This window comes from Martes martes (genome assembly GCF_963455335.1).
Source record: "Martes martes genome assembly, chromosome: 6".
In the NCBI taxonomy this organism is placed as follows: Eukaryota; Metazoa; Chordata; class Mammalia; order Carnivora; family Mustelidae; genus Martes; species Martes martes.
In genome coordinates, this window is record NC_137893.1 from 53,277,095 (window position 1) to 53,290,238 (window position 13,144).

At 44.7% G+C, this 13,144-nt stretch overlaps 1 protein-coding gene across 2 annotated transcripts in view; it reads left to right on the forward strand.

Moving 5' to 3' along the window:
* Positions 1-4,454: 4,454 nt before the first annotated feature.
* The window catches only part of LRP11 (LDL receptor related protein 11), a 45,664-nt gene continuing 36,974 nt past the window's right edge, over positions 4,455-13,144 (forward strand). Inside the window, exons 1-2 of one of the 2 annotated variants that reach the window (XM_080805306.1) lie at positions 4,455-5,421; positions 12,055-12,212. In XM_080805306.1, coding sequence (XP_080661432.1) covers positions 4,794-5,421; positions 12,055-12,212 — 786 coding nt within the window. In that variant the 5' untranslated portion in view covers positions 4,455-4,793. The remainder of the gene's footprint in view (positions 5,422-12,054; positions 12,213-13,144) is intronic. The other variant, XM_080805307.1, reaches the window with a different exon arrangement.

Here is a 13,144-nt window from a genome sequence, read left to right on the forward strand (position 1 = left end):
TGTGTGTTCTTGGCTTGCCCCCGCCCCGCCCCGGACTGCTCCATGCCTCGTCCTCTGCTGAGCAGTTTCTCTGCTCCATCCTCCCCTTCCATGGAGCCCTGGAGCTCACCTGTTCTCACTGACTCCATGTTTCTCCATTCTGTATTGGATACTCCTGGCAGAGAGTATCTGATGGGGCTCTGCTTGGCGGGGGGAGGGGGGGGCGCTCGTTACTGGTTCCCTGAGCGGACAGGGGCAGGGCACCTGGAAGCTGGGGCTGCCCCTTCCAGGGAGGTGGGCAGAGTAGACTCCGAAAGTGGTGCGGGCAAGGAGGAATTATTAAACGAAAGGAGACTGAGACAAAGTGAAAGTTGTTTAAAGCTTTATTTTATGATAAGTATTAGAAGTTTGATTGGTCAGGGGAACGAGACTGAGACAAGATGGAAGTTATGCAAAGTTCTATTCTATGCCAAGCATTAGAAGTCAGACTGACCGGCCAGGGCCGTCTCTGAAGAGAGCGACCACCTCCAGCTTACAGGCTCAAGAATTGACTGACTGACCAGTCAGGGCCGGCTCCGAAGAGGCCATCTTACAGACTACCTTTTATAGAGCAAAAGTCTGGCCACACATAGGTGGCCAATGAGATTGTAGTCATGTTAGGTCACATGCAGGTGGCCAATTGAATTACAATTTACCCTATAGTAGCTGTTTGACCTAACCTATTACTCTGGTAAGAATTGGTGTTCAAGGTTGGCACCCAAACGGCGGGGTTTACATTCTTTGGTGGTTAGGGGAAAAGTATGTGTGTTTCTTACTGATTGGATGTCTCCACCTGGCCCAACTTGTCCTTGTATTCTGGGCTCTGTTATCAAGAACTGGACAACCTGGCCTTGTATTCTGGGCTCTGTTATTAGGAACTAGCTGACCATATTTTACTGGTTTCCCAGACTTGCTTCTAAGTAAGTTTCTCTGGGGGAGGGGAGCAGGGTCAGTTTTACTGCACAAACAACAAAATGGCTTTTAACAAAGATGGAGTCGCTCTGGCTAAATAGGTCCTTACAGAATCATAGTATAATGATGGTCCATTTGGCAGGTCGTATGAGATTCAGGCTTCAGGGAGTGTCACAGGCCTTCTAATCCCGGGGATTCTCTTTCATTTCTTTAGCCCTAGTTTTGTAGTGTTTGACATATGTATCCTCACATACGAATGCTTCGTTCATCGATAAGGTGTTGATATTAGGTTTTCAAAACAAGGATATTTTACTTGGGATAAAAGTGAAAGGAGAGGGGCGCCTGGGTGGCTCAGTGGGTTAAAGCCTCTGCCTTCAGCTCAGGTCATGATCTCAGGCTCCTGGGATCGGGCTCTCTCTGCTCAGCAGGGAGCCTGTTTCCCCTCTCTCTCTGCCTGCCTCTCTGCCTACTTGTGATCTCTCTCTGTCAAATAAATAAAATCTTAAAAAAAAATGAAAGGAGAAAAACTAGAAGTTGGAGATAAATGATTTATTTGTTCTATCACAAATCATAATCAGCCCAAACCTCCCTCCTAATACATTATGCAATGAAACCTGGTTTTTCAGAGTTTTATTAAAGTGTGATTGAAGACTATAAGCTATATCTACTTCAAGTATACAGTCTGATGGGGCTTCACATACGCATGCTCCTATGAGACCATCACCACAGTCAAAGCATGAACATCTGTCTATTACCTGCTAGCTCAATTGTCCCTCCCCCTGCCCTCCCCTCCCACCCCCCACCCCGCCCCCGCACCCTGGAATTACAGGTTTCTCCACTCAGGCTGCCCAGAACATCGACTATTCCCAGGCAACTGGGAAATTGTTCTGTCTGCTTCTTTCCAGTGGTTCTTTCTCTGGCCTTGGATAGTTTCCTCATATGCATGTACTTGACCAGTATTCCGATGAAGGCTTGGGGTGGGGGAGGGGGCCTCTGCACATCCCCAGAACTCTTTCTGTGCAATTCTCTGCCCTCTGGTACTCTGCTCTGAGGATTCTAGCCACCTGGTTTCCCCCTCCGATTTCTCAATTCCATTTTCTCTGCTCAGAGAGATTGCCAGCCTCCCTTTGGGTTCCCCTCCCAGCCCTGCAGTTTGGAATCCCTCTCTGGAAGGGAAGCCAGGGCAGTGAAAAGGACCCCTTCCTTAGTATCTCTTCTCCCTGGTGCTCTGCTCCCTATTATCTGATGTCCAAAGCACATTGTTTCTTTTTCTCTTTTTTTTCTGGATTTTTCATCTAACTTCGTAGGCTAAATCCAACCCCTTTTCTCTATTATGACTGCAGCAGAAGAGACCTCATTTAAAAAATTTCAACTGATATGAAGTCTTATAAAGTAAAAAAGTGCCTATCTCTCTCCACTATTCCCATCTCACACCCCAGAAATAACCAATATTAATGGTAAACACATTAAAGCATTTCCACTTTTCTCAAAAGGACCCTGTAGTGAAGTTAGAGAGGGGCCATCTTTAGCAGTGTTGGAGGATTGGAAATGAATGCTCCTGAGGAACACTGTCCCTCCCACTGTCCCTCATTATCTCCCCCATTGAACATGTGAGCTGTGTCTCATTCTGTACTGACCTCTCACTTCCACTGTCCAAAAGGCAGGAACAAGTGTCCTGTGTCCATCTTAAGATCTCTGTGAAGGCCATATGAAATTGTGTACCAGAAACTGCTTGGCAAAATTTGAAATCATTACAATTGTTAATTAATGCTATGTCCTATTATCATGTGTTTATTTTTAATATTAATAATTATTTTACCACAGCTAGTGTTTAGAAGATTTGAATGCTACCTTCAGGGTCCATTTTTATCACCATGACAGTTTCTCTTTATCATCAGCCTACTGGAGCTCTTTGAGGTCTGAGAAAGGTGAAAGGAATCCTTATGCTGTCAAGGACATCATTAAGTGGCTTCAGTTGCGTGGGGTGAATATCTCAGAGGTGGAAGAACCTGTAACCCAAAGTGTGCCACTCCCTGAAGGGCTAAGAGGTTAATATTTCAGCTTCAGAGTCATGCATATACACAATCTCATGAACTCTATGAATTTTCCTTTTCATGGAATAGCAAGAAATAATGGATTTTTCTTTTTTCTTCTTTTGTATTTTTACATTCTAGTTCTATCTCCTTCTCTGTTCTAGATCTGAAAGCAAATATAATTCTCTGTTCCAGATCTGAAAGCAAATATAAGCTCTAAAACCATACATATATTCAGAAACTGCTATTTTTCTGTCCAATTATTTTCTCTTTCCCTCCTAAAAACGACATTGAACCATGTACAAATTACAATGTTCATGCATCCAATCAAAAAAACTTCTGGACATGCCAAAAAGCAAGAAAATATGATCCATAATCAGGAGAAAAACGAATCAATAGAGACTCTGAAAAAAAGATGTAGAAGCCACTGGCAGTCAGTTACAACTCAGGTGTGGTCTCCATGGGACCGGATTTTCATAAACCTTATTATGCCATTTAAAACACTACTGCTCTGCGGCCACTAGGTGGCGCAGTGGGTTGAGCCACCCACTCCTGGTTTCCCCTGAGGTCAGGATCTCTAGGTCATGTGATCCACCTGCCTGGGCGGTGAGACCATGCTGGACCCAGTCAGCTTGATATTCGCCCTCCATCTCCCTCTGCCCCTCCCTCTCGTGCTGTCTCTCAAATAAATAAACACAATCTTTAAAAACAAAACAAAACAAAACACTGCTGCTCAGTTTTGTGACTGTGTATGGTGACATGTTGCGGTGATCCGTGAACAATACATACAAGTGTTGAATCCTTATGTACACCTGAAACTCACATGTTATATGTCAAGCGTATCTCCATGAAGGAAAAGGTAATCTGCTAAATTTAATTAAATAGAAAACGTCTTCACTAGATCTTGCATGATCCAAGCTGAAGGCCTCTCTGCATGCTATGTAGTGATAAGTCATCAGGCCCTCATAATTGGATGTGTTTGTGGAAATACGACTGCATGTGACTACTTGACTTATATTTTTCAACAGCGTTGCCCGCCTTGTGGCACCCAAGTGCATCTGGGGACCCGAACGTGACGAGGACGTTGGAGGTGAAGGACTGAAGACTGTCTGAACTGGTCCCCCAGTTCAAGACCGTTTTCTAAACCAGACCCTGAGGTCACAAAGATCTGAGCTTCCCCAAGCAGGTCTCGCGTGTCAATAAAGCCGAGAGGGTTTAGGCACAATCCCCCGCCGAGACTTGGAGGGCCGCGGTCGCCCATGCATTCTCAGTACAGCACCGCTAGAAACCCACCCGACAGGTTTCCCTCGCGCGCCCTCCCAGCTTGCAGGAGCCTGCAGAGGCCGGTGTGCCGATGGGGTCCACGCGAGCCAGGAGCGGAGCCGCACGCGGGAGGCGCTGGGCTGGTGGGAGGCGGGGCCGGGCCGCACGGGGGCGGGGGAAGGTGAGCTGGGCGGGGCTTGGCGCGCCTCCGCCCCCGCCGCGGCCACTGTTCACAGACCGGGTGCTGATCCGCGCTGAGGCCCTCTGGCCGCCTCAGAGAGCGCCCCGGGTCCGGGCAGAGAGGCGCGGGCGTTCCCAGAAGCCTCTCCAAAGTACGAGCGGCCGTGCCAGGAGGGGCCGGCTATGCCTCCCGTCGCTGCGGTTCCCGCCGGCGACCGCGCGCCCGCGGCCTCGGGGGCGCAGCCCGGCCCCGAGGAGGCCGCGCTGTGAGGCGCCGGGGCCTAGCGGCCGCCGCGGCCACACCAGACGACCACGGGGTCCCGCGTTCGCCCGCCTTCCTCGCGCTCTGCGGCCCCTCCTAGGCCCGCTGCCTCAGCGCCGGCCGCCATGGCCTTCGCCGCCCGGGAGAGCGCGGGCGCGGGGCGCGGGCGGCCGCCGCGACACCGGGCGCTGCGCGGGCTGCTGCTGCTCTGCCTGTGGCTGCCGAGCGTCCGCGCGTCCGGCCCGCCGTCCGCGCCGCTGTCCGAGCTGCACGCGCAGCTCTCGGGAGTGGAGCAGCTGCTGGAGGAGTTCCGCCGGCAGCTGCAGCAGGAGCGGCCACAGGAGGAGCTGGAGCTGGAGCTGCGCGCGGGCGGCGAGCCCCCCGAGGAGGGCTGCCCGGGCCCGGGCGGCGGCGGCTACAGAGCCATGCCGGACGCCATCATCCGCACCAAGGACTCCCTGGCCGCGGGCGCCAGCTTCCTGAGCGCGCCGGCGGCTGTGCGTGACTGGCGGCAGTGCGTGGCGGCCTGCTGCTCCGAGCCGGGCTGCTCGGTGGCGGTGGTGGAGCTACCCCGGCGGCCCGCGCCCCCAGCCGCCGCCGCCGCCCCCGCCGCGCTCGGCTGCTACCTCTTCAACTGCACCGCCCGCGGCCGCAGCGTGTGCAAGTTCGCGCTGCACCGCGGCTACAGCAGCTACAGCCTCAGCCGCGCCCTGGACGGCCGGAGGGAAGACCTGGAAGCCTCGCCGCGCACGGGTGAGCACCCCGCGGGAGGAGGCCGGGCCAGACCTCCGGGCCCTGCTGCCCTGGCACCTGTTGGGTGGCGGCCCCCGGGAGACCACTTGGGCAGTACAGTCAAGTGAGAGATGAAGCATCCTCGTTCCAAGGGATTTTAGTTCGGGAGCATCCAGAGGAGTGGCTTTGACTCCTGTTTTATAGATGGTTTCTGAGAAACCCGGAAGGTTGGGCAGAGAGGGCACCATGGCCTGCTTCTGTAATTTTTCTAGCCTGAGGCTAATCTGAGAGGATTCACAGAAATTCGATTTAAGGGAGGAGAAAAGCTCTAAGGGGGAAAAAAAAGTTTATCTTAGGCTCAGATTTTTTTGTATCGAAGATTTTATTTATTTATTTGACAAGCAGAGATCACAAGTAGGCAGAGAGGCAGGTAGAGAGAGAGAAGGGAAGCAGGCTCCCCACTGAAAAGGTAGCCCGATGCGGGGCTCCATCCCAGGACCCTGAGATCATGACCTGAGCCAAAGGCAGAGGCTCAACAAAGGCAGAGGCTCAACCCACCGAGCCACCCAGGGGCCCCTAGGCTCAGATTTTCAATAGGCTTAGATTTTTATAAGTCTTGGTTTGTGTCGAGTAATCGCAGGAGCAAAATCTAATTAGATAAAGACTGTTTCTGAGCTTGGCTCTCAAAACTCATGATTCCATGTGCAGTGGCTTTCATCAGACAAAAATGAGAAGGGAAGTTCGGTGTCAGAAATTTTGAAGTGGGTCCAACTGATTCCCATGATCTACAGTCCCTTTTGTAAAGAGGGATAGGAAGGGATTTGATTTTAATTGAAAATAAGAAAGTTGAAGGCACGTCTCTTTTTTAAAGAGTTAATGAAGTTTTTTTTTCATTCTGTGGTTTTTACTTCAGGCAGATGCCCTGAATGATAGTCAAAGCCCATACAAGAGGCACCAAAAAAATGTGGTAGTTGGAAATTAAAGCCACTGAGGGAATAAAATCTTGATTGGGCCCACATGTGGTTGGCTGTGTGTTTGATTACATTTTGCTCTTTGATTTATGATAACATAAGAATGATACAGCTACATTGGGAGTGGGGGGGGAGCCTCAGCCACTTTGGAAATCTGGAGTCTCTAGGACCTGAAGGTCCAAACCATACCCACAGGAGGGCCCATCTCCTTACTCACCTCCACCTGAGAGAAAGCTCAGGACCCTTGTCAGGGGAGCAGACATCAAAAGCCACCCTGTGACTGATCAGCCCTGAGGCAGACATTGGAAAGAACCCCAAAGTTTCCTCCCTGAAGCAAAAGCAAGAGACACTTTCAGTTGGACCTCCACCAACATCCCTGAGCCTGCCCCATGGCTATTTCACACACATTCTTCCTCCTTGCTCAAACCTGGACTAAAAAAATCCCAGCAGTGAATAAACAAAACCTTTCTCTTGTTCTCACTCCACATCTGGAAGAAACCAACCTCACCAGGTTTCTTATAAGCTAGGGGAAATCAAAAGGAAAATAAGCAAGGGAAGAATATGCTCATGGAAATTTTAAAAATTTTTTTTAAAAAGTTAAGTTTAGTAGTAGGAGTTTCTGAGTCACTTTTTTTCCTCTTTCTTCTTTCCCCTTCCCTTCCCTAGGTGATGTTTGTCTGGGAATTCAATTATGTAGATGTTAGGGATAAAAATGTGTGACCACAGGGCTCAGTCCTCATTCTGGAAAACACTGTCATACTCACACTTCAGATCCCCAGCAACATGTTACTAAAAGGATATAGCTCAGGTCCCCAGGTGCCCTCATTTGCAGCTAGGTCAAAGATTATCTACCCACACACCCTGTGATTGCATTGCCTAGATGCTTAACCTCTTGAAGCTCTATGCTTCTGAAACTTCTATATTTTTCCTTCTAGAACTGCCGTTTTTTCCAACTCTTGTGAGTATACAGAGTTGGAGGCTAACTGAGCATGACTATCATTTAGAAAAGCTCTTGCAGAGAATTTGTCAGGGGGCCATTTGAGATGAATAAAAACATCATGAAGTGATGAAGGGCACGTGGAATGAGATGGCACAAATTTATGGCAGAACCCATCAGCCATGTTTGTCACAGCTGCTGATTTGGGTGCTAGGAATTATTATAAGGTCCTTAGACACATGAACGTACTCTCCTCACAGCAGCCAAAGATCTAGGTTCCATTCTAATCCCCAGTGTACTAGAAGGCTCTGTGAGAGAAAGTAAACTGCCATAAAGGGCCTTGCCACACATGAGTCATGGAGCCGTGTCCAAGTGTCTCATAGGAAATACATAGCAGACACTATTAAAATGGTCATTCATTCTTCTGGGATATTTTTATGGGAAAGTGATCGATACTAAAGAAAAAGTAGGAGCCAGGAAATTTATTGTGCCATTATTTATAATGGTGAAAAAAATTGATAAAGTATATGTCCAATGCAGGGGTTAAAAATTAAAGTGGCAACTGTGAAGTTTATGTGGTAACATAACTAGATATGTTGCTAGAATATATAAGTAAATATAATTATTTATTATTAATAGCAATATTTATTGTTATTAATGTTATTAATGTTACTGGAATATATGAATAAATATCAATAAATAGAACATAGTGATGAGTTAGTAGGCTAATTCAGGATACAAATTTATATTTCCTATAACTGGATGTACTTTGGGGATATTTAGAAAGATGTGGGCTGACATCCAAACTGACAAATTTATCATTTGTATCATGTTAGGCAACTAAGCCTCTGTCTCTCATTTCCTTATGAGTCTGACGCAGATGATAATACCTACCCCAGAGATTTGTGAAAGTTGAGTGACGTTAAGGCTCATGAGCAGTTAGCCTGGAGCCTGGTACAAAGAAATCACCCAATAAATGGCACCTCTTACTTATTATCATCAGCTCATACAGAGAAAGACAATAATGATACACACCAAAAATTATGATAGTCATATTGGGGTTGTGAATAATATTTTCCTGAAGTGTTGCAATTAGGAAGAAGACACAATGAAAAAAGAAAATCACAAAAACCAACCACATGGATTTTGACACATAGTATCTAAGCCTCTTCCCTTAGTCTGGCCCCACTTCTGTGTCCCAACTTCAGGAGTCTCTGTTAATTTCTCAACCTCCACTATATCATTTGTGTCCACACAGTACAGATCTAGGTTGCAAAACCTCCTTGTTATTATTAAGGCTTTGTTCACAGCAGTGTGTTGTAAATCAGATTACTTAATAATATTCTTATCTGTATAAAATGTCTTAACTTGATATGCTTCTTCAAATTTGGTATGAGTCTTATTTTGCCTCTAAGTGTGCTTAGTTTTCAAAAGAAATCAGTGTTTCTGTAGTACTTAACATTGATTTATTACAGTTTAAGATGAAAATTCAAATTTACCTTTATCTTGTTCTTTATCAGCAAGTCAAGTTTGTGGTTTTTTTTTTAAGTTGGGTGGGTTTTTGTTTTTATTTTTGTTTTGAGACAGGGAGAGTGGGGGGAGGGGGTTGGGGAGAGGAAGATGGAGAGAATCTCAAGTAACCTCCATGCCCTGTGCAGAGCCCCATGCCGGTCTTCATCTCATGACCCTGAGATCATGACCTGAGCCAAAATCAAGAGTTAGACGCTTAACTGACTGAGCCACCCAGGCAGCCCTTCAAGATTTTAAGTATTCTCCACACCCAACATGGTACTCAAGCTCACAACCCTGAGATCAAAGACCCACACCCCACCGACTGAGCCAGCCAGGTGTCCCAGCGAGTCAAATATTTTTAAATGATAGCACACTCCTTTCCTCTTCTGATTGTTGTTTATTTTTAAGACCTGTTCCTGGGTAAATAAGCTCTGACTTATTTCAGAATACATTATGCAGCATAATTTGCCCAGACTTGAACAGAGGAAGGAATGTATCTCTCTTACTTCCATTACAACAGTTTGGAAGATATGAGGGTTTTGCTATGCTCATGTCATATCTTAAAGCTTACCTAAAGAAAAGTGAACAACTAAAACTTCTTCTTCTTCCAGGAGAGGCAGGATGAATTAGTTGTGTAATTATGTGGGATATTTCAGAACTTACCTAATTTTTCCAATTTAAGACTTTGGGGTTACGTCTTTGAGAGCTTAAAAATATAGCATTCATTGTTGTTTATATCGTATAGGTATATTTTAGTTTGTTTACTTACAAAAAGTATTTTAAAACAAATTTTCATGCAAATAGTTGCTAACTATAATGTATTACTGCAAATTATAAGATGATTTCCAGAATTATAAAGTGGTAAACCATTGTGTGGAAAGCAATGAAACTTCCAGAGCCAAAAGAAAGTTCTCAGTAACTCTCTGTAAAATGGCTTATTAGTAGCGAAATTGTCACCTCTTTCTTTACCTGGGAGAAACAGAATAAAGACCTCAGACACTAGGTCTTTGCTCTGCGATGGAAAAGGCAAAACAAATTTCTTTTTAGGCAAACGTTGCTTGTGTGGCTTATTTAAATCTGAATTATGAGTCTTCATTGTTTTAAATGACTATAAAGATAGGACTTGTCTTGGGGTGCCTGGGTGGTACAGTCAGTTAGACATTCGACTCTCAATTTCAGCTCAGGTCGTGATCTCAGTGTCATGCCCCATGTCCAGCTCCATCTAGTTCCGCTCTCAGTGCCCAGTCTGCTTAAAGACTCTCTTTCCTCTCCTTCTGCCCCTCCCCCAACCTCTCTCTCTCTCTCTCTCTCTCTTTCTCTCTCTCAAATAAATAAATCTTTAAAAAAACAAAACAACACCAGGGAGCCTGGATTGCTTAGTCATTAAGCATCTGCCTTCAGCTCCAGTTGTGAACCCTGCTCAGGCACCCTGCTCAGCGGGAAGCCTGCTTCTCCCTCTCTCACTCCCCCTGATTGTGTTCCCTCTCTCACTGTGCCTCTCTCTGTCAAATAAATATATAAATAAAATAGTAGAAAACAAAAAACAAACAAAAACAACAACAACAACTAATGGGACTCATCTTCTCAGTAGACAATGTAACCATCGGCTGTAGCAAGTGTGCTTATTCCCTGTAAATGGGCTAATAAAAAAGCCATCTCTTTTTGAGGCTACCAACAGCATTCTCATTCAGAAAAGCCACAGCTCTAAGAGCTGCCAGCCCCTTAGAGAAGATCTCTGTGTCTGGGTATTGGAGGATCAGTAGATGAGAAGATAGGGTTGGACAACATCTGCAAAGTCATGGTAATTTGTTGAAGGGTTTTTCTTAAGCAGGGAAATGACCCAATCAGATTAGAATCTCAGAAAAGTCATTTTAGCTGTAGTGTGTCAACAGTGACATTTGTTGCCTAGTGAGAAACAAATAGGATTACTGCTAGCCTCAGGTGCTGGGCTATCTGGGTTGGCCCTTAGATGTTTGCTTAGGAAGCCGCTGGGGCTCTGGAGGAAGAGAGCAGTGTCTCAGCAAGCATTCAGAGAAAGTTAAGGAAGAATCCAGGCCAGAATCTGGGCAGAGCTTCAGCGTGGGAGGAAAGAGGAAATAATGGATGCCAAAAAGGATAAATTACAAGAACCTATAGATTTTTCCCCCAGTTATATTACTAAGTTTCTTTAAGATATAAGTGCATTTGGGCAAGTTTACTAATAAGCCTAAATCAATAAAATGTTCACAACTCTGCTCTTAGATATGTTTTCTGTATGAAGCTTCTTCTATCCGTCAGCACTAAAGCGGTGATCAGTTAAAGATTAGTGGCTAGTGAACACTACTTCAAGTTAGCCTTGAATTATTTAGTACCATTCCAGATCAAACGTAAATACATACTTCTTTTGCTATCATACAGAAACTCTGTGCCAGCTTCTGTTACAAAAATCAGTTGCTTGGGGCACCTTCTCCCGGGGAGTCTGCTTGTCCCTCTTCTTCTGCCTGCCACTCCCCCTGCTTGTGTGCTCGCTCTCTCTATCTCTCTCTCTCTATCAAATAAATAAATAAATAAGATCTTTAAAAAAAAAAAAAAAGAATTTAAAAATAAATAAATAAAAATTAGTTGTTAGAACCTGTGAATGTTTTCTATGTTCCAAGATGAAAAATTATATTCTGGAAAATTTTCTAAGTGAGTTTTATGTTGTATGAATCCAAGAACTTGCCTTAACTTTCCAAACTTTATTTTTCTACACACTGAACACTTTATATCACTTCTATTTTAAAAACTTGAGGATAAGGGAAAAAAATCTGTATCAAATGTGGATTTTTTTTAAAGATGTGTTTCAGAAGTCTTTTTTTGATAAATTCATTTAATAGAGCTTTGAACTTAAATTATTCATGAATTAAATGAAAATTTGACTCTAGAGAATTAAAGTACTACTCCAGAATGGATAGCCTAGTACTGGGTCTTGTACCCACCACCTTGTTCTAGCTATTGCCACTAGCTGATATTCTACACCGCCTCTTCTGCACCTGTTATAGTTGAAGTCCAAATTCCTACTATGTTGCTATTTTATTGTTTATTATGTAAAGAGAATATGATGAAAACCAGTAAGAAAATGACTTTTAGTTGCTATACATTCTCAGTAGTTTTTGCTGGATTACATCTATTCTAGCCAACAAGATACTTCTTTAAATAAATTATTTTTAAAATAGGGGATCATCCCTCTTGTAAACTGTTGATTTTCTTTCACAGAAAAGGATAAGCCCCCACTTAGCAAGGCCGGGCGGGATGTGATCTTGCAACTACCTACAGACGGAGTAGTTTTGGATGGCCGTGAGAGCACGGATGACCATGCCATCGTCCAGTATGAATGGACACTGCTGCAGGGTGACCCATCAGTGGACATGAAGGTAATTCGTGACATCATTGTAGCAACTACAAATATTTCCCTGAGGTGATCTCTCATAATGTTTTTCTACTCCTGTTCCCAAAATATCTGTAAGCTGGCAGAAGAAGTGTAAGATGGAGAACGCGCAAGGGTGGTTGTTGAAAAAGTGGTTTATTATATGAATTTACTTTCCTACTGAGTAAACAGTGTTCTGATCCTTTGTTTTGAAGCTTACTCTTGTTCTTGCTGCTTTTTTGGCAAAACACCTCAAGGGAAAAGACTCAGGCTTTGTTTTAATTACTCAGATTACTTTTTAAATTTTTTATTTCTTTTCTTAGCTCAAGGTGCAGGTAGAAAATTCTAAAAATATGAAGGAATATAAAGAGGAAAATAACAATAGAATAAACGAATTCTTCACACACTCCAGAAAGCAACCACCTCACCTAGCAATGAGGCCAGCGTGAGGTAACTGAGTTAGCAGGCGGGGGGAAGTGTTCCCGTTTAGGCGCTCCCCACTGATTTTCCTCAGGCTTATGTGGGCCAATCTGGAGTTGCTACAGATGGGAATGAGTCACTCTCCGCTTGGCGGCCTACGTCCAGCAGTCTTTCTGGGTTGGTTTTTTTGTTTTTGTTTTTAATTGAGCTATAAAAAACATTATATTAGTTCTAGAAGAACAACATAATGACTCGACATCTATACATATTGTGAAATGATCACCACAATAAGCCTAGTTAACATCTGTTACCTCACATAGTAACACATTTCTTGTGATCAGAACTTTTTTCTTTGAGGAAGGCTTTGAAAACTTTTTTTAAAAGATTTATTCTCAGTGACTTTCAAATACACAGTACAGTGTTATTAACTATAGTCACCATGCTGTACATTACATCCCATGACTTAATTATTTTATGACTGGGAGTTTGTACGTTTTGACCCCACTTTACCAAATTTCA